Raw genomic sequence first — 19,328 nt, 5'->3', positions numbered from 1 at the left:
GTTCAGCGAACTTTGAGGGACAGCAAGGTCGCGGGGTTAAACATCTCCCGGTGTCTCATCCCTTGTCAATAAGGCTGAGGTTGAAGGGACTCAGCAGCTGCACATGAGGGCAAAACAGAGGAAGGTTTTTTTTCAAACAGGAGCTCACAAGCAGGGGGGACCAAACAGACTGAGCTTTATATAGAGGCTGAGGTGACCTTTGACCTTTTGGGGAATTGGGAAGAGAGGAAGTGTTGTATGATGTACAAATGACTTTAATGTGTAACAGGAGGATGAGGGAATGTAGTTGAGTTAAATACAGAATCCTCTTTTTATAGGCCGCACTATATTCATGCCTCTGTCTTCCTGTCTCAGTGTCTATTCTCTATCTATACTTTCATCTCTGTGGGGAGCGACATTCTTATTTTTCATCACCACATGATGATAAACATGAAGCAGTGCCCAGACTGTTGAGGAGAAAGGATGTAGTGTCCGTGGAGGGAAACGGAAATGTAAACAGAGAAAAAACAAGATAGAAAAAGGAAAAAAGAGGACTGATGAAATGTATGAAGACGTAAATCAGAACAAGAAATATCTTTTGTAGCTGTTTAACTGCTGTAGTAGTCTTTACTATATAATACAAGTGACCAAGACTCTACATTTTAGAGCAAACTAATATTTATTCCACGGATAATGTGGCATGAAATAGAACAAACAAAACCTCAGATGATTTAATACCCACTTTAATACCCACTGACAATTTGTGACTGTGTGAGAGTGGCTGAAGCAGAGAGAACGTGAGCTCGTATATGTGTGAACTATTAAATTATGGCAGGACAAAAGTGCAAATACTGCATGGATTAATTTTCAACTCCTTTCATAAGTGTGGATAAAATACAAACTGGATTTGTTGTTTACTGGGGAGTACTTTGGAGCTGTGTCAAAAGACTTCAGAATTGTATTACACACCCGGGTGACTTGTTGCGCAGCATTTTCTAGGACGTTTAAAAGGGTGAGATCATGGATAATGACAACATGAACTCCAGTTATGTTTCTAAGTAGGCACAAAACATTGCATTTATCCGGTTTCTTGGAAAATTTCCTGGACATTGTCACAGCCCATGTATATAAGCAATATACTATGTTGTATTATTAAAGTAATAACCTCAATGCACCGGGCATGTGAACTAAAAGGAAAGTAAAATTTAAATGATTTGCGTACACAGTAATTATAATCACAATTGTTAATTTGTATAGCATTTTGTAAATAAAAAAATATTTAAATACAAATATAAAGTCCTTTATACGTGAACAAATTGAAGTAAAACACAAATTAAATCAAAAATGCATCACACAAAGAAGCTTTATTTTAAAAATGTGTCTTTAGAAGTGAGATAAAATGGGGAACTGATTCTGGAAGTCTGATCTGTTCTAGTAGGTTGTTGCAAAGTTGAGGGGTCCTGAAAGCAAGGACGCCTTTGCTTTTCAGCCTAGACCTTAATGTGGCCAGCAGAGCTACATCACACTGTTTCTTGGCTAAGAGGCAGATAAAAGCTCAGAAATATGGGGCAGGGCTTTGCCTTAAAAAGCAACTGAAATAATTTTACAATCAACCCTACAATAAATGGGCAGCAAGTGCAGTGTAGTAGAGGAATGTGAACTTTTTTGCCTGGGTTAGGAGAGGAGCTGTAGCATTCTGTATGTGCTAGATTGATTTTTGACTGAGTGTATGGAGGGCTGCAGTAGTCAATGTGGGAGAAAATAAAAGCATATATGCTGTAAGCTTCAAGATCCATGGCTGACTTGACCTTGGCTATATCTCAACTGGTAGAAACGTGACCAAACAACTTTTTTCACCAGAGGTGTAAAGCAGAAATCTTGATCAAAGATTACACCAACATTTGCAGAGAAGAGCTTCATGAAGGGCTTTTTCCAGGGTTGACCAGCTATGACAACCTCAGATTTTGTTTGATTCTCATGTAAGACGTTGTCTGACATCCAGTATTTTATTTCAGTGAAACAGTTGTGAAGGGTTGCTAGGATGTACTAGTCCCTCTGATTGGTAGGTACAATGATTTGTCATCAGCCTAGCAGTGACATTTTTTATTGAATATACGGATGAAGTCACTGAAAAGGAGCATTAAAGTGGAAAATTACATCGGACCCAGGATTGTACCTTGGGGAAAACCATTGGGTGAGTTACCCTTACAGAAAAACCACATGAACTTCATGTGATTTGCACATGGGAATCATGTTATTTGCACATGGGAAACATGTGGTTTTGGCCCAATTTTATGTGAAGCACATGTGAATTCCCATGTGAACCCATTTTCCACATGTGGTAACATGGTTTCCACATGTGCTCTACATGGTAACACAATGTGGTGATCACATCACCTGTGATTCACATAAAATTGAGCCAAAACCACATATTTCCCATGTGCAAATAACATGATTCCCATGTGCAAAATGTTTCACATGTTATTCACACGTGAAGTACATGTGTTTTTTCTGTAAGAGTAGTGGGGGCGTCTGAGCCAGCAATTGACAGATGGGGTTATCCACTGTGTTGAAAGTACTGCTTAAGTCTAAGAAAACTAAGATGGAATAATCTTCTGCATTTTCAGCCAATAAAAGGTCACTGCAACGTAAAAAGGAGCTGTCTCAGATCTATAAAGAAAGTTTAGAGTCAGGTCTGTAGTTCTCCAGAGTGGTGGGATCCAAGTTGGATTTCTTTTTTTAGGAGATAGGATTAGAAAACGGGCAGGGATAGAACTAGAGGTCACAGACCTATTAACAACTGATAAAATAAAAGAAGGAGTAGTGGGCATATCAGGGCAAGATGAAGCCTTCATTTGTTGAACCATCTTATTGAGTGAGAATAGATGCTACAGACTGAAAATGCCCCTCTTATCAGTCTTTGTGCTAGTGCATTTTGAAAGACCAATTAGTAGGAAGACGGTAACGTAACATTTTGCTTACCACTGGTAGAATCATGATCACCCAGTCAGTCACGGACATAGACATGTGCAAATGTTACATAGGGTTGCTGTTCCATCCCTGCCTAAAACCTATATTAAATCAACATTTGCCGTGACAAGCCTTTTAAAACGTCACTGATTCTTCATAGTACACTTATGCACAGTGTTTCAAGCCACTTTGCAGGTTGTTGGTTCCAAGCTTCTTGGATTACATGGCACAGTTGTTCTAAAGTCATTTAAGCTGTTTCAGCATCTCTTCTGTCTTTTTATGTTTTCCGAGACTGAAACAGGTTCATATTGTTTCCCTTACCATCTACAGTATTGGGTTCCTTGTTTTCCCTGTCTTTGAAGGTAATGGACTCTGACTATATGTTTAGGGTCAGCTTCGGGCTGCAGTAGGAATATGAGACGTATCAGATGTTACCCTGATCCACCTGGGTGATGTATACTAATGGAAATAATAAAAGCACATAAAACATTTGTACAGTTCTGGATATAGGCTAACAACAAGTCCTTGGCCAGTACGCTGTGTATCTGTATACGGCCACCTGCTGTTTTTGTGGATGACACTGTGCCCATACTAAGGATGCAGTTAGCTATCCTCTTAACAACACATTTGCTCAGAGAATTATAAACAAGCAATTACATGGTGTATGGCCATGACTTTAACTGTCAGCGCCTTTGCATTTGTGTAGCTGTGTGCTCAGGTATATCTACAGTATGGTGTCTCCAGTGTTGCAGTCTAGTGCTCAGTATATAGCTCCCTGCTGTAGAGTGTACAAGAGTGTACAACTGCAAGATGGTGATTTATGGTTGAAAAGCAGTGCATCTTTTAGAGGCAGTGAGCAGAATTCCCAGGGATGGGAAATATAATGATATTACATAATCACTATCATCGTCACCATCAACATCATCATCATCATCATCATCATCATCATCATCATCAGTGAACACTTTACAACATTTTTCACTCTAGCTGTTTGCTTTCACTGCTTTTACTAATCCCTTTGCATTCTGTGTATCATTGCATAACTGCTTTGCTAATCTGAGAACTTAGTGGCCTGATGTGTTGCAGCAGTAGCACATAAACTGCCAAATATAATGATGCATGCAAATAGGAAATGTGGAAAGAGCTACTGTATAAGAGAAGTTAGTGAACTGGAAGAGGAGACATTAAGGAACAGATAATGCATGGTGACACCTGGGGAAAAAAAACATCTCTCTTATGTTAGAATTAAAAAAAATGTTTCTTTTTGAAGAAGCTGAATTTCAGAACATTTCTGTTTAATACATTGATGCATTTATATGTTCCTCTCTTTTATCTTTACCGTGCTGTTGCTGAAGTTCTTCTATACTGCATCGTTTTGTAAATTAAAACTGCAGAGGATCAGAGCGGCTCATTAAGAGGCCGACACAAATCCCACAAAAAGCAGCTAAATGTCAGAAAAACACATCCCAAACACATTGTACGATAAATGTAGGTAGGGTTTTGATTTCTTGTGTTTGATGTGGTCTAAATCCAACCAATTTTCACAAATGCCCCAACTGTGCAGGTAATCCCTCAATCCACTTCAAGATGTACACTGTTTCCTCTCCTCTTTTGGTCTGCTATCTTTACATCGAACCACATCACATCCATCCCTACCACCTCTGTCTGTCTGACACTCACCCACTCTCTTTGTTCCTAAGATCTACTCGCCCCTTTTGTCCATCTGGCTCTTTGACCGGTAAGCGATAAGGAGGAGCAGCTGACAAAATCCTCTTTAAGTTCCTGTCTGCTCTTTACTCGTCAACCTTCCCCGCTTTCCAGTCTGTCCTTTTCTCTTTGTCCTCCGTCTCTGTATCGTAGGAGACCGATTCAAATCATGTTCGGTTATCTCACATTTTCATGTTCCTTGATGTCATGTTAAAATATCCACTGGGTCAGTGTGGAGGTGGAGGTAGAGGTGGAAGTCTCGAGAGACAAAAGACAAAAACCAATGTCCAGAAAACAACAAAAAAACAGTGACGTGTTTTTTTCTTCTTTCAAGCCATTTTTAAATAAGTAAATAACAAGATGATTAAATTACATACTAACACAACATTGTCAATTATGGAGCTACAAACAACACTGCCTAATTTTTCTCCCTAAAACCCACTGGTCTTAATGTGTGACTTCACACTTTATGTTGACATCTTAATGAGGTTTCTCCTTTTCTCTCTTCCTTTGTAAAGGGTTTAAGTTAATCAAACAGCCTTTTATGGGCAGTTGCTTTTCCACTGAGTGTTGGCTGATGCAAATGATATGTCAAGAAGTGCAATGTTGTATGTGCTCTCTGTGCAAAACATTCTATCCAAACTAATATTAATGATTGGTCTTTGGAGTGATGCACCCACCTACATGCATACTGATACTCTGAATTACTTTTTTTCTACTAATTCACAGCCATTTTATTGACTTATACAGTCTTCTTTTTGAGCTTTATTCATCCGTAACATTTAACAAAAACCCAACAAAAATAGCATCAAGTATTGTGTTCATTTTGCACTTCCCATCCCCCACTTCTCCACATCTGTATTTAAATCTGTGTGAAGTTCATACTGCAAAGGTAGGACTGCATACATCTGTTGTGCCAAATTAGCAGTCTCACACAGGTGTTAATTAGACTTAGAGTCTACAGCCTGAACATCTCTGTGAGGCTGTAATTAGGCACAGCGGCATGCAGTTTTCAACCAAATGCAAATAATGACAATGCTAGCACACTGATGCTAAGCAGACACAACATTTAACATATTAACATTTGTTAATTTGCCAAAAACAGCAGAAGGTCATGGCAGTGCAGTTGAAATTTGTGAAATGAGTATGACGCACTGGACAATTAATAATTTTGAACTGACCGTGGCTGAACATGAAGAAATTGGTAAAGTTATTGCAGATAATTCTGAAGGGAAAACCAATGCACATATGTTCCATGGCAGTTAAATGAATGAATACATTAAACTCACAAACACAAAACCACGCCCCATTATCTTTCATACCCCAGCTAACAGTTTACATCAAACCTAACTCATGGCAGTCCTCATTAGGTGAGATATGGACCAGCAGTGGTGGACCAACAGATAAGGTTATGGAGGATCCTAGCAATATAGATGCTAGGTCATCGTGTCAAGGAATCAGTCCATCACTTGATTGAAACGACGCTGTTAAAATGATTGGTTTCCCTCATAAGCTGTATTTATAAGATGGACATAGCCTCTATGTGATGTCACCCAGTGATTTCTGAGTGGTTTTGAAGATCTGAGTGGGCTACACCGCTGTCGCTATCTATGCAGTGCCTGACTCCTGGTCGTGGTTAATCCAAAAATGGGCAGTTACTTACAGTTAGACTCTTTTCTCTTCTTGAAGCAACGGGTGTAGGTACTGTCAGTGTTAAAGCTGCAACTTTACTGATCAATCCCCCCACCATCACTTTATCATTCAGCTCTCTCAAATTGGTACAAATGACTTTCTTGTGGTTGTCAGTCTCTAGAAATATGAGAAAAACCTAAAGCTATAGAAAGGCCTTTTCAAAAATCTAAATTGATTTCATTTTCATTTAATTCTCCTAAATAAATTCCACATTGATCTTTTTATAGTTTATGTTTATGTCTACATTTTTGGAATAAAACCTGAAAACATTATTTTCAGTACAAATACTCCCCAGTTGTTGTCCTGGAAAGTGGCTGTTAAGAAGTTGGCAGTTGTATCCTTTATAGAAAACAGCAGCGGTCAGCTTGAATCCAGTTGTCAGTTGTCAGTTAAATAGGAAACATATTTTTACAATGGAAAAAAAGTTGCAAAGTGCCCACAGGAACGTATAAAAGTCTGGCCATAGACTCTAAAACAGCCCACTTTTATGGACTAAACACTCACAGATGGTATTAAACTGCACGAGGGGGCTGCAGATAGCCGTCTCACACTGACCTGTTGTCCTACCTTGCACTGAAGAACCATCCATTTGTAGGCAGGTCAGCTGGAATGAGGCCAGTAGGAAGCATGGGATGCCGCTTGTGTTTGTGCAAGGGCATCTGTTTCTTCTTCTTCCCCATGTTTTTGTTTTTTTTTTCTCCCCAGCCTATGTTTTTCATGCAGCTCATGCATGACTCACTGCCCCCCTCTTTCTTGTGGTGTGTGTGAAATCATAGCCAGTGGTTTGGTTTGATGTTTACAAGGCTGTACAACAGAAGGCTCCCCAGAGGATGAGTAGATCTTAAGACTCAAGAAAACCTTCTCATCAGAAGACCCCCTCGATCTACCTCAATATCTGTCTCCATCTTCCCTGTCACTAATCACCCCACACACCCTAAGCCTTTTTTTTCATGTGTTTTAATATTCTTGAGAAGTGTATTTCTGGGGGGTACTTACTACTTTCTGACTTTAGTTTGCCTTCACACACTCAGCAACACTCCATGCTGACAGTCACCTTTCTGAACAGCAGGCAGCAGCGACCGTTAGACTGATGATGGAGTTTAGGGCTCCTCGCAGAAGAAGCGGCGCGGCGACCTTGTTGTTGTTTGCGTCCACTAACACATGACACAATGACCGACCGCTTCCTAATAAATGGTCCCGGCCCCAAACAGAACATCGACTTTGAGTAATTCTACAAAAACTTGAGATTATTAAAATGAAGTCTTTAACATTCCGTGTTTGCCTTTTTGTGTCACGACCTCCGCGCTCTTGGTACTTTCTTGCCTCGTTAAATAAAGGTCGCCCCGGTTCAGGCATTAGCACTGAATGTTCGCACTAGATGAAAATGATGTTCAGTTATATTAAGTTTAAAGGTAATGTACTGGGGCAGTGAGCTGTTGAAGAAAAGCAGTGTAGCCTAGTTACTATGTAAACTTATCTAACTAACCAACAACAGAGTAGAAAACTGGATTCTTGTTGTACGTGTTAATGATAAGTGAGATCATTTCTCTTTTATGTTTTGTGGACAAATCTTCAGTAGGTTGTCAATTATCTTTTTGATTTTTGATTTGATTTGATTTATTTGTCAGTAGAAAAGAAATACAAAAAAATAAATAACTGACGAGGATAACACAGAAAAGTCCAGGACTTATTTCCACTGTGGTCCTCTAAGACAATCCGAACTAGGTGATAAAACAATACTAAACAGTCATTTACAGTACAGTTAAATACAGCTGTTTTTGAAGCTATGGTTAAAAATAATGGAAAAATAAATGCTTTTATTTTGAAGAAGTCCCTAGGTGCTTGGACCTGTTCAGTTCCTTTTTTTGTTGCAGTGCTCTTCCTTGTAAATCTATTATATTGAGCAGTAAACGTTCGGTGATGAATGAGACACGCCGCGGTCGTCATTTTTGAAGCTTCCACGACACAACACATTACAGCAAGACAGCGCTGATAGCGTGGCTGTTATTCAACTGTTAAATTAATAAGGAGCGGTTTTCCAAAGACGAGAGGAGGAGTTAGAAAAAAAACACAGAAGGAATTTAGACCAACATACATTCATTTATTAGCAACAGCTGATCCGTGACGATACCCGTGGTGTATGCAAAGAGACACTTTTGTTGAAGTAATGAGAACGTGCACCTCCGCTGTGAGGGGCAGCTGGAAGACGGTGAAGCTGATAAATACAGGAAACCATATCAAACAAATCGTGAATCATGTTTCCGTCTTAAACAACGTGTTCCCTAACAATCTTTTCTTCTGCTTGATTTAGCAAACAAGAAATAGAAGAGGTGGTTTCTTGTACTCGCTGATGAGTACCTCATATAGCCTTTTGACTAAGTGCGTTAAAGTTTTCGAGCGAGTTGTTTGTCGGTTCAGTTCTTTTCCGGCTCCACAGCTCTTTAACCAGAAATGTAAAGAATGTGCAGTTTTATGCCGACCACAGCAGAAGCCCTGAAACACAACGGCCTGCTAACGGAGAGAGATGTTTCACTGTTAACACAAGGATCTCACCAGAGTGGCAGCTGGCACAGCCGTGTTTGTTTATCTGAATATGTTTCTCATTTGAGATACAAGACTATTAGAATGCTGCTGGAGTGCTAGGCATCATTTTGTGCTGCTGTTTTTGTGTGTCTGTGTGTCTTAATAATGGATGATTAAAGAAGACTGGAGCCTCAGCCATCTGCGTCAGCCCCCTCGTGCTGCAGTTAATCACAGATTTAGAGAGAATGAACTTGTAAGGGCAACTTCAGTCCTTTCATCATGTACAGCTTCTGCCGCCTGCGTTCGAGTGACGTCTTTGCCCTGTCTTCACACCACCTTTCTCTTCTCTTCTTTCTTTTGGAGTCTAATGTAAACAAATGTGGCATTTGGTGAACCTGTTTTATTACCACTGAGTTATTTGTTGCAAGGCAACAGAGAACCAGCAGAGTCTCACGGTGTCGAACACTTGATCTCTGAACAAAGAAACTCACAGGAGTTAATACAAATGCTGCTGATGATTGTTGCATAATATATACAGTTGTATGTTAAAGCCCCTCCGAGGAACTTACATGTTTTGCCGGAATGAAGACTGCATTTCCCATGAGCTCTAGCGCGTATTGTTGTACAGACTCTTATCTGGCTCCAGACTACCTTTTTTGTGAGCAGTTTTAGGCAAAGTACTTTGGAAATGTATTTAAAATCCTTAAGAACAGCCTCTAGCAGAACAGCGGACTACCGGAGCAGGCTGACTTTATAGCCCGGGATGGGTGCTCAAGTGTGGATGAGAGGAGAGAGGAGAGTCGGGGCAGAGGAGGAGAACCGAATCTCGGTAAGCCCGCCACGGAGTGTGAGAACGACGTTCTGTTAAATTGCTTTGCTAGTCTCTGTCGGCGCATGCACGTAGTCGGTTACAGTAAATCGCTCTGTCTTTCCGAGGAAATGCTGGGCGAGTCGGCCACTAAATAATCATATCAAAATAACTACAAAGATAAAACATTATATTTATTGACAATGTAGATTCTTTTATAACCAAAAAGATTTTGCTCACTAGTCTTTCGTATGTTATTGGTTATCGATTATCGATTATCGGTATTGGCCTTTGGAAGCAGCAGGTTATCGGTTATCGTATCGGTTTCAAAGTTTCAAAGTTAACTTCATCCCTAATCTTAAAATTGGCTACCAGTACCACTGTCTACATTGGTGACAAATATATCAATACCAAACCTGCCTGCAGTAAGCTTTCACAATGTTATTTGAAAACCTAATAATTATTGTAATATAGTAATTATTGGTGCTATATTGGCTTTTTATTTCTACTGTAAGAAGCAATAATCTTGTTTCTAATTGATTGATGAACTTATTTTTAACTGATTGGATTCTTACTCATGGAAAAGCCAGTACGTATGCACAAAAGTCTCGGCTCCACCTGTACCCCAACTCCTTCCCCATTTTTGTATCATCTGGCAGGTCGACTGTCAGGTAACGCTGAGATGACAACCATGGAACAGCCCACTTTGAACTTCAAAGTCCTTCTTCAGAAACCTGATGGCTAAAGCCACAGATGCAATGTGCATCTTTATTTAGTCTGTGGTTAATGCATTAACAGACACTTTGACTACAAACTGCGCAATTTCTGCACGCAAGCTGGTGCTGGAATAACTAAGAGAGCATAGCATCAATCCAAAGTACTGCCTTTGTTGGATTTAAAGCAACAAAAGGAAAGGCAATCGCATCATTTTATTAAAAGGCCCATGTTCAGGTATTCACTAGCTGGTTTTTGAGCAAAAAGCTGAATCTATACAGGCTGCAGGACTGTTTTTCTGTGACTGCCTTGTGAATGGAGAAAATCTGACTGGCAGAAATGTACAGAGACAAAAAATAATGATACTGTATAGAGCCATATTGATTCGTATTGTTTAATTTTCCACAGTGCTGGGTGTGCTGACACATTATTCAGTCACTGAAAAGTCAGCCGGGTGCTTTTGAACCTTCCAGTGCTTAGCTACTGTAGAACCTCCAGCTCAGCACAATGTGACCCAGAATCCCTGCGCTTTTGACCCGGACCACATTCACACGCATCATCCCTCTCTCACACTGATGCTGTGCAGAATTTTGTTTCTTTTCTGTCTTTATCTTTCCAGTTTTCTAACAACCTCTGCCTTTTTTTTCTTCTTCTTCTTCAGCTTTCTAACCTTTTCACCGCCTGATCTTTGGTGATGTATTTACAGAGCGGCTCAATCATAAACCTGCCCTCGTCCAACTTTTTTATATCCGAGCCAGATTTCGCCCACCTGGCATGGGCACAGACACTAAAAGCACATCATCACATAGACACTTACTTCAGGTTTATTAGTAAGTTAAAGTGGCTCATCTCTCTGACATTTATTGAGACATTAAAATATAAGATAGTGCGCATAAACACAGGGAGTTATTATCTTGTGGACATCAGAGATATAATTCAGTGTTCCCACTCTGTGCTTTACAGTGTGTCCCACTTTACTGTGTACACACACTGAAATTAAAACACAGCTTTTGGGACATGCACATGTTTAGACTCATAAAGATGTACACACCGATTACCTACCAGGTTTGGTAAAGGCTTGTCATTTATGTTCTTTGTCAACCTGTATTTATTTTGCCATGAGTTTAATCCTTTCCATTTATTGTGTTTTCTGATGCAAAAAGAACCTTTCCGCCTTTTTTTGTGCTGCTTCAAATAAAAGAGAGCAATTTTTTTTTTTTGTACATGCAGATCACACTGTTTTAATTAATTAGAAAAGAAACTTAAGATATTACCCATCTCATTGTCTAAGTTTCAAACTGACATTTTGAGTCAAATGTCTATCCGGATCACTTTTCTTTCCCATCATGCCTCTCCTCTTGATACTTGGGGTCATCTGTATTCTGTTAACTTTCCATGTTTGTTAAGCAAAGCCAAGGATGAGGGGGCAGATTCCAGCCCACGTACATCTTTGTACGGACTAAAGTCAATTATTTAGTTAATGGAATTTTCTCAGGGTTGTCAATAGAGAATGGTCGCCTCGCTATCGATCAGCGTCAGTCATCTCCAATGAGCGCAAATCAAAAACCTATTAAAAAAACACACTGGCTATCGGATCCAGGAGAGGTGGAACCGAGATAGATGGAGGACAGCGAAACCAAGAGACAGCAAAAAAAAAAGAAAGAATGAAAAGAAACGACAAGAGAGGAGTACTACAAAGAGACACAGTCAGAATCAATTATCAGAAGAAAGGGAGCGGATTTGGCTGTAATTCCACCAGATGATAACTGACTGCAGATGAAAATGAATCTTTCGGGAAACTAACAGTTGTCACTTGACATGATAAATATCCTCCACATAAGCAACCACAGAAAAGACTTATGATGGCTTTATGCTAATTTTCCCCCAAAATATCTCCTCTTCTTTATTTCACCGATTGCACGCTGACCAGTGTGCAAGCTGAAAAGGTAAACACAACCAAGCCAACTCTAAACACAATAATGGGATTAAACAGATGAATAGACATTTTCCTTTTAATGCGTTTTGGCGTGTTCCAGTAGCACAGGTTTAAGTAATACAATGGCCAATGGCTTCAATCCATAGCTGCTTTACTTTAAGGGCTGCATAATAGACCTTTTTATAACAGATGTTTTACCTTGTCACAACAAGAAAAGCACAGATGCTACTAATAACATTAATTATGGCTGTGTGCCATTTAAGTGCTGCTGTAAAATGTCACACGGCAAAATCTCTCTCTCACACACACACACACACACAGAATCCACAGACAGTAAACATGAGCAGGTGTCAGACCTTCTCAGCAGCTTTTGGGATGCTTGGAGTCACTGAAATGCCTGGTGGTGTGACTCTTGAACTCTGTGTCTACTGTTTCCTCTCCAGGACTGGCTGAGCAGGTTCGGCTACCTCCCGCCCCCCGACCCAGTGACTGGCCAGCTCCAGACCAAGGAGGCCCTGACCAAGGCCATCAAAGCCATGCAGAAGTTTGGAGGGCTCAAGGAGACCGGAGTCTTTGGTACATACATAACCGTGTTTTGTCATGGAAGCGTTGGCTTTGGAATCACTGTGTGTGGGAGTGTACTATACTGAATAAGCTATACTCTACAACATTATGCAGTCCAGTCAGCACAAAGTCTGGCTTTAGAAAGTAGTAGCACCGAGTTGAATTAATTTCACTCTGACCCAACACTGAATATCATTAAGGTCCTATGTATCTCACTTCTTTTTTATTGGATAGCAATAGATTGCAAACATGTCTATACACCTAATACACATTAGGAACATAAATCATACTTGTTGTAACATAAAGTGGAATGACAGCACTGCATACTATGTGACTGATAATAGTGGTGTGTGTGTGTGTAATATAAAATAACAGTATATTGATTAGTTTACAGTACCCTCTACTGTTTCTTTTCCCCCTCATACACTGTAGAAATCGTTTCTCGCACTTAGGTATTGCCGGTTTCACTCGCACATCTACAAACAGCATCATTCCTTACCACTGCTCAAACACATACAGGACCATAGAGGATAGGAACCATGATACTGTGTGTGATTGATTTTTAAAACAATGCAGTGGTGTGTGTGTGTAAGCGTGTAAGCACGTATAATTTATAGCCTGAACAGTGATGTGTGTTAGAGTGTGATTGTGCATGTAAGAGGGTATCTCAGGGAGCATTTATGATTTATGATCCAAATGGCCTCTCATAAGCCACAGAACATGCACATATATATGCATATGAGGACAATATAATGTGAATTACAGCCACTGAAGCAGCCATTTTCAAACCATGGTGCTGCTTCAGACGTTTTCCATGTTTACTTTATATCGAACATACACAGATATTAAACTTCTGTCTTATGTGGTAGTTGTGTTTTACAGCTGTCTTAAATTCAGTCAAATATTCTCTCATGATGTTCAATTTAGTTGTATGAAATGCTGAATCAACTTGAATAATTTTGCATCACAGTAACCTCTCCTTTCTTCTCCTCTCCTCTCCTCTCCTCTCTGCTCTTCTTTAGACCAAGCCACACTGGGTTTAATGAAAACACCCAGATGTTCTCTGCCAGATGTGTCTGAGGCGGAGGTGACGATTGGCCGCAGGAAACGAGGCTTGAACCCTCAGAACAAATGGAATAAGAGGCATCTGTCATGGAGGTAGGGTACAATGAAGTGCTGGACTACGATAAACCGTAGTAACACCGCAGGAGAGGAAAATGAGCAATATACTATACAGAGTTGTGTTTGACATTGTGAAGAGCAGTGAACCGCAATGAATGAAAATCATTCACCATTTACATCTGTAGTAATGCTGAATGCTGAAGGGTGCTTCATGTCGAAGAGACCATTGAGTCAATGGACTCGGAGTGAGTTTTTATCCCCATCACATTGGTATGTTTTGGGCAGTGAAAGGCGAGTTGGCAACCACACTATGAGCTATTAGTCACTGTTATGTGCTGTGCATGTTAGCCATGACTAATGTTGGAAAGTAGGTAAATTTACTCAAGTACTGCTCTCAAGTGCTGTTTTGAGGCACTTCAAAAATTGTTATTTAGGTAATCAAAAATAAGGCAAGACCTGTAAAATAGTTTTTGTAATTGTTTATTTTTTAAGAGGTTTTAAAGCTTTATTTCCTCACAGTAACAGCAACTGTTCTGCCTTTTCTTTTTCTTTCTTTTTTTTTTGTACTACAAATTTTTTGGACGCGCAATTAATGCACACACAATAATACATCCATGGAAGTGACACAGCACCAACGTGCAGATAGCAAGAAAGAAACTTGTATTTTGACTACAATTTTGACTACAAGTTCAGCCTCAAATCTCTGCCAGATGGTTCTCTCAACAAGACCAAAGTCGACCTGTGTTTTAACTAGTGCTAGGCATACATTCATTTTTTTTAAATCTAGATTAATCTCACTGCAACCCTGTAGTACTGTATGCTAGATTTGAATTTTGCCGAAGACTCTGCCAGTGCAGCTTTTGGACCAGAGTGAAAACAAACGTATGTGAACGCAAACTGTACGAGCTGAAACATGAAGCAATGTGTCATTTTCGCATATGATGCGCAGCCGTGATCCACAACCAGTATGTGTGAAAACACCCAGTTACCACCGTCAGGTCTAATACTTCATGCTGGCCAAGCACACAGCTGATGCAGAGAGCCCTCCTCCCCATTGCCAAAAGCAGAGCACGCTGAATAGTTTGCAACGGAGACAAATGGACAATTGTACGACAAATCCACGTCAGAAATTAATCTGGAGAATATTCTGGACAGTATTTGTCCTTGTTTTGGATTGTTGCAATAATAGTAAACATGCATTTGCATAAAGCAAACATAATTGTCCCCTCTCATGTTGGCCAGAGTATTAAACACTTACTGTAGAAAATATCCCTCCTAAGGTACATTTAGAACAGATAAATAATGTGCGATTAATTTGCGGTTAATCGTGAGCTAACTCTGGAAATCATGCGATTAATCGGGATGAAATATTTTACTCGATTGACAACCCTGATTTGTTTACATTCACAGCAGAGTCCCATCTGTTTCATATGGACAGATTATTATTCACAATACGTATTGGATTCGCTCCAAGAACAAATCAACTCATCATCTGTGTTACAAAGTCTAATCATGAATAAATTATGACATGTGATTACAGATGAAGCGATCCAGGGGCATATGAAATAGTAATAATCATCTTTACCGCATTTGCAAATTGCAACTTTAAAGTCTATACAAAGCATGTACCCTGATTGTAATCAACTTTCTACATATATTATTATTATATACTGTTTAAGGCTCCTGTAGTGCATTAAAATGTGTCCAGATGGCCCTTTGAACATCAAGGCTGGAGGGTGCAAAACAACTCAGGATAACTATGAATTATGAACTGTACAAATATGCACTATGGTGCACCAGTCCGGATCGGTGCATCACACCGGTGCACCTATGGGGTACTAGAAGATACAACTATTATATTTTTACATGACTTTTTCCCCCTCTGTGCATCCCTTGTTAGATTATGTTAGGTGATTCTTCCTCAAGACTGAATACCTTTGGTTTCTGAATCAATTGTGGCTCAGTGGGAAAGCATTGTGCTAAAGTGACACGCTGGTTAGAGAGACCAGCGGCATGCAGAGAGACAGCGAGCGCTCCCCTGCTCTCAGCCAATACACAGCGAAACAAATTCCTGTTGTTGTGTATAAAATGTATATTTATTAAAACTCTTCCAGACAGAGCACCGAGTGGAATAAAGAGGTTTTTGCATCACTTGGTCCACTCAGTCCTACTCAGACATCTGTGTGCCTCCCAACGAGCAAAGGCTTTATTACAGAGCCATTCTGCAGTTTAAACAGAACATGATAGAATAATATGGTCATGTTAAGTGCAGGCAAACCATCTGTCAGGGATACAGCTTAGAGCTACACAGCAGAGGAGGCAGTGAAACATATGGTTGGCCTGTGCTGATCCACACACACACACACACACACACACACACACACACTACCGGGGGTGATTCATCAAGAAGATGATCCAAAGCTGGTGTGTTGTTGTCTGTAATTTGTGCGAGTTGTTAACACCTAGACAGCAAAAGACAACAATCTATACATTGATATAGTGCCCCTCCACTTTCTTGCCTGTATTTCTCTTTGTGCTGCCTCTGTCCCAGCCGATGAACGATGGGGTTTAAAGCGTGAGTGGTTCTCAGGCAGACACAAGCCATTGCAACTTTTGATGTGGCTGTGGAGGTAGAGTGGGGATTTCTGTAAATTGAGGAGGTTGATGGTTCGATCCCTGAGACCACCAGGCTTCAAGACTGCAAGGGAAGCTTGTAGCTGCTTGTTGTTTACATTTCATTGACTAAAAATGTGTTAGAACATGTTCAATTCTAAGACGAGTTTGTTCAGAGTCAGCTACTCATTGCGGGCAACGTTTCTTTCATACATTCCCGTGGCGTCTCAATGCGTTAAACCTGTTGAAGCTCAGCGGCCATAGACTTCAGTGGGGCAGCATAGAATCGTTTTTCTTCACTGCAGTGAAGGATCTGTCTAAAGCAGGGTTGTCAAACATGTGGCCTGTGGGCCAAAAACCACCCGTCAGTGTCCAATCTGGCCTGCAGCATGGATTTGCCAAGTAGAGGACAGAAAAGTAAAAATATTGTTGAAATTGCACATTTTTCTCAAGAAATTTCAGGTTGCTCTTAATATTTTGTAAAAAGGTTAGTTCATTAACTGTAAACATCTTAATTATGTACTTCTTTTCTTCCTTTCACTAAAACAAAGGAAATCGATATGCTATTATTTTACTAGTCTGGCCCACTTGAGATCAAATTGCACTGTCCCTGAACTAAAATCAGTTTGGCCTTCCTGATCTAAAGGCTGAATTCCCTTTGATTAGCATACACCATGGTCCCGAGGATTGTCGAGTTCAGTCCAACTGCAGATTTTCATAAATACATGGACACATTTTATGATGGATGAGACTGATTTCTAAGTGTCTTTGGGCAAGGTCTATGGAGAAAAATGTACCAGAGCTGCGTCCTGTCCACCCTGTTACACAGCTCAGAACCTGATCTCCACAAACCGTCAGCTTTTCACACCAAAAGCCTACGGAAAATCCAGACAATATTCTGGCCCAAAACAATATCAAACCAACACCTCTTTAACCTGTGTAAACAAGAAGATATGGCCACCATCTTTATGAGAAAGCCCTGGAAATGGATTGGGCATGTCACACGTAAAGAACAGGATAACATCCCCCGAAATGCTCTTCACTGGACACTGGACGCTGAATGCCCTGCAAGACGCTGGCCCAAAACAGACAGGAGTGGAAATCTTTTGTTGCTGCCCTACATGTACATGCCAACCAGCATAAAGGGCAGTAAGAAAGCAAGTTGGGCAAGGTACTGAACCCGGTGAGCTGCCCAAGTTGTATAGGTGCTGGGATGAGTCAGTCATGAGCTCCCTTAATGTTTAATGACCAATTATGATATTACCAATCTGAAAGATTATTGTATTGTACTGTACTGTACAGTCACTGCCTTGCTGACACTTTCAGTTGCACTGCTGTGTGCGGCTGCCTCAGCTGTATTTTGTGTTTATGGCTAATTAGCCAAATTGTAGCACGATAGCAGCACACTCAACTAAGATGAGCATTTTCCACCAGAACTGCCTGTGCACATCTAGACAGTTGTTTAGTTGCTCTTTCATAGTTTGTTCCATCATCCTGTGCTTATTGTTCAAACAAATGCAGTTTTGGGCTGCAAATTTTAAATTAAAGTACGAAAATGTAAAGCTGCCAGATACCCGAGGACTTGTAGTTGCAGAATGTAAACAAGAAGTTGGTCTGTGTCTCTTGTCCTACACAGCAGGAATATACTGCTGTATTTCTGATTTAGATCTTTTATCTTTTTCTCACAAGTGTGAGTGGGTAAATAGCTTGAGTTCATGAGGAGCGGGGTGTTTACATCTGACAGGTCAGCAGCAGCACAGTATCCCAGTTTAACGGGCTGTTGCTTTGCCACAAGCTGCGGTGTTTACCTGACAGCAGGAATGCACCGCAACAGACAGGTAGACTCTGAAAATCCTGGCCATGCTCGAAGACGTGACGTCGAGAAAGTGAGGAAGTCAAGAGAGTTAAGTCTGGTTTTCAATTGGTTTCAACTCGGGAAAAGGATGCTGATGCTGTAGACGTACAGGCTGACAAGCCTGTGTGGTGAAGGTGTTGTGCTTGGTTTACAAAGACAAAATGACCTTTTTTAATTGCCATACTTCCTCTGGGAATAAGTTACAACTTAAAATATAAATTGTTATGTATTTATTTATGTATTCATGTTATTCATTTAGATAGTTATTTGTAAATTCTCTTTATTCAGTTTACAATGAACAAATGTGAAAACACTACCGAATACAACAACAGCAATACTGCAAGATTGATTCAGATAGTGAAGAGGGTTGTGATATTAATGATGCAGTGACAACATATGAATTAGAGCCATTTGCTTTGTTCCCAGTCAAAATGATAATATAAATAGGTGTCTCCCCGATTAAGAATTTTCATAGTCAAATCATAGCCTTTACTCAACTAATCGTCTAATCATGTTGTTTTTTCCCTCATTGATTTATGATCTCATTCGCGTCTTTCGCTCTGGAGAAAAGAGCTAAAATAACCAAATAAACAGATTTAATTCTTCAGTTGGCATAAGATCACAATAACAGGACATTCTCCATCCATCGTTTTCCTGATCTCGCTCATTAGGCTTTTTGAGGACGGTGTAGCGATTTGAGTATACAGTATGTGTATGGGTTTATGTTGAGAATGAACAAGATATGGTGAATGAAAACTTGTATAAGTCCCACCATTGTGTGGGCATGATATGCACATCAGTGCCTGTACAGCTGGTTCAGGGGGTCAGTGTCACAGCACCATGGA

The 19,328-nt window shown here is 40.2% G+C and overlaps 1 protein-coding gene across 1 annotated transcript in view; it reads left to right on the top strand.

The window, feature by feature from the left end:
- The window catches only part of LOC146977398 (matrix metalloproteinase-17-like), an 88,182-nt gene that overhangs the window by 32,916 nt on the left and 35,938 nt on the right, over positions 1 to 19,328 (top strand). The window contains exons 2-3 of the mRNA XM_085793633.1: positions 12,773 to 12,905; positions 13,916 to 14,051. Of these exons, the coding sequence (XP_085649759.1) occupies positions 12,773 to 12,905; positions 13,916 to 14,051 (269 nt within the window). The remainder of the gene's footprint in view (positions 1 to 12,772; positions 12,906 to 13,915; positions 14,052 to 19,328) is intronic.

Source organism: Trachurus japonicus, chromosome 12 (genome assembly GCF_045865225.1).
Source record: "Trachurus japonicus isolate A0001 chromosome 12, Traja_1.0".
Lineage (NCBI taxonomy): Eukaryota > Metazoa > Chordata > Actinopteri > Carangiformes > Carangidae > Trachurus > Trachurus japonicus.
The sequence above is the reverse complement of the archived record's forward strand: the minus strand, read 5'-3'. Positions and strand labels throughout refer to the sequence as shown.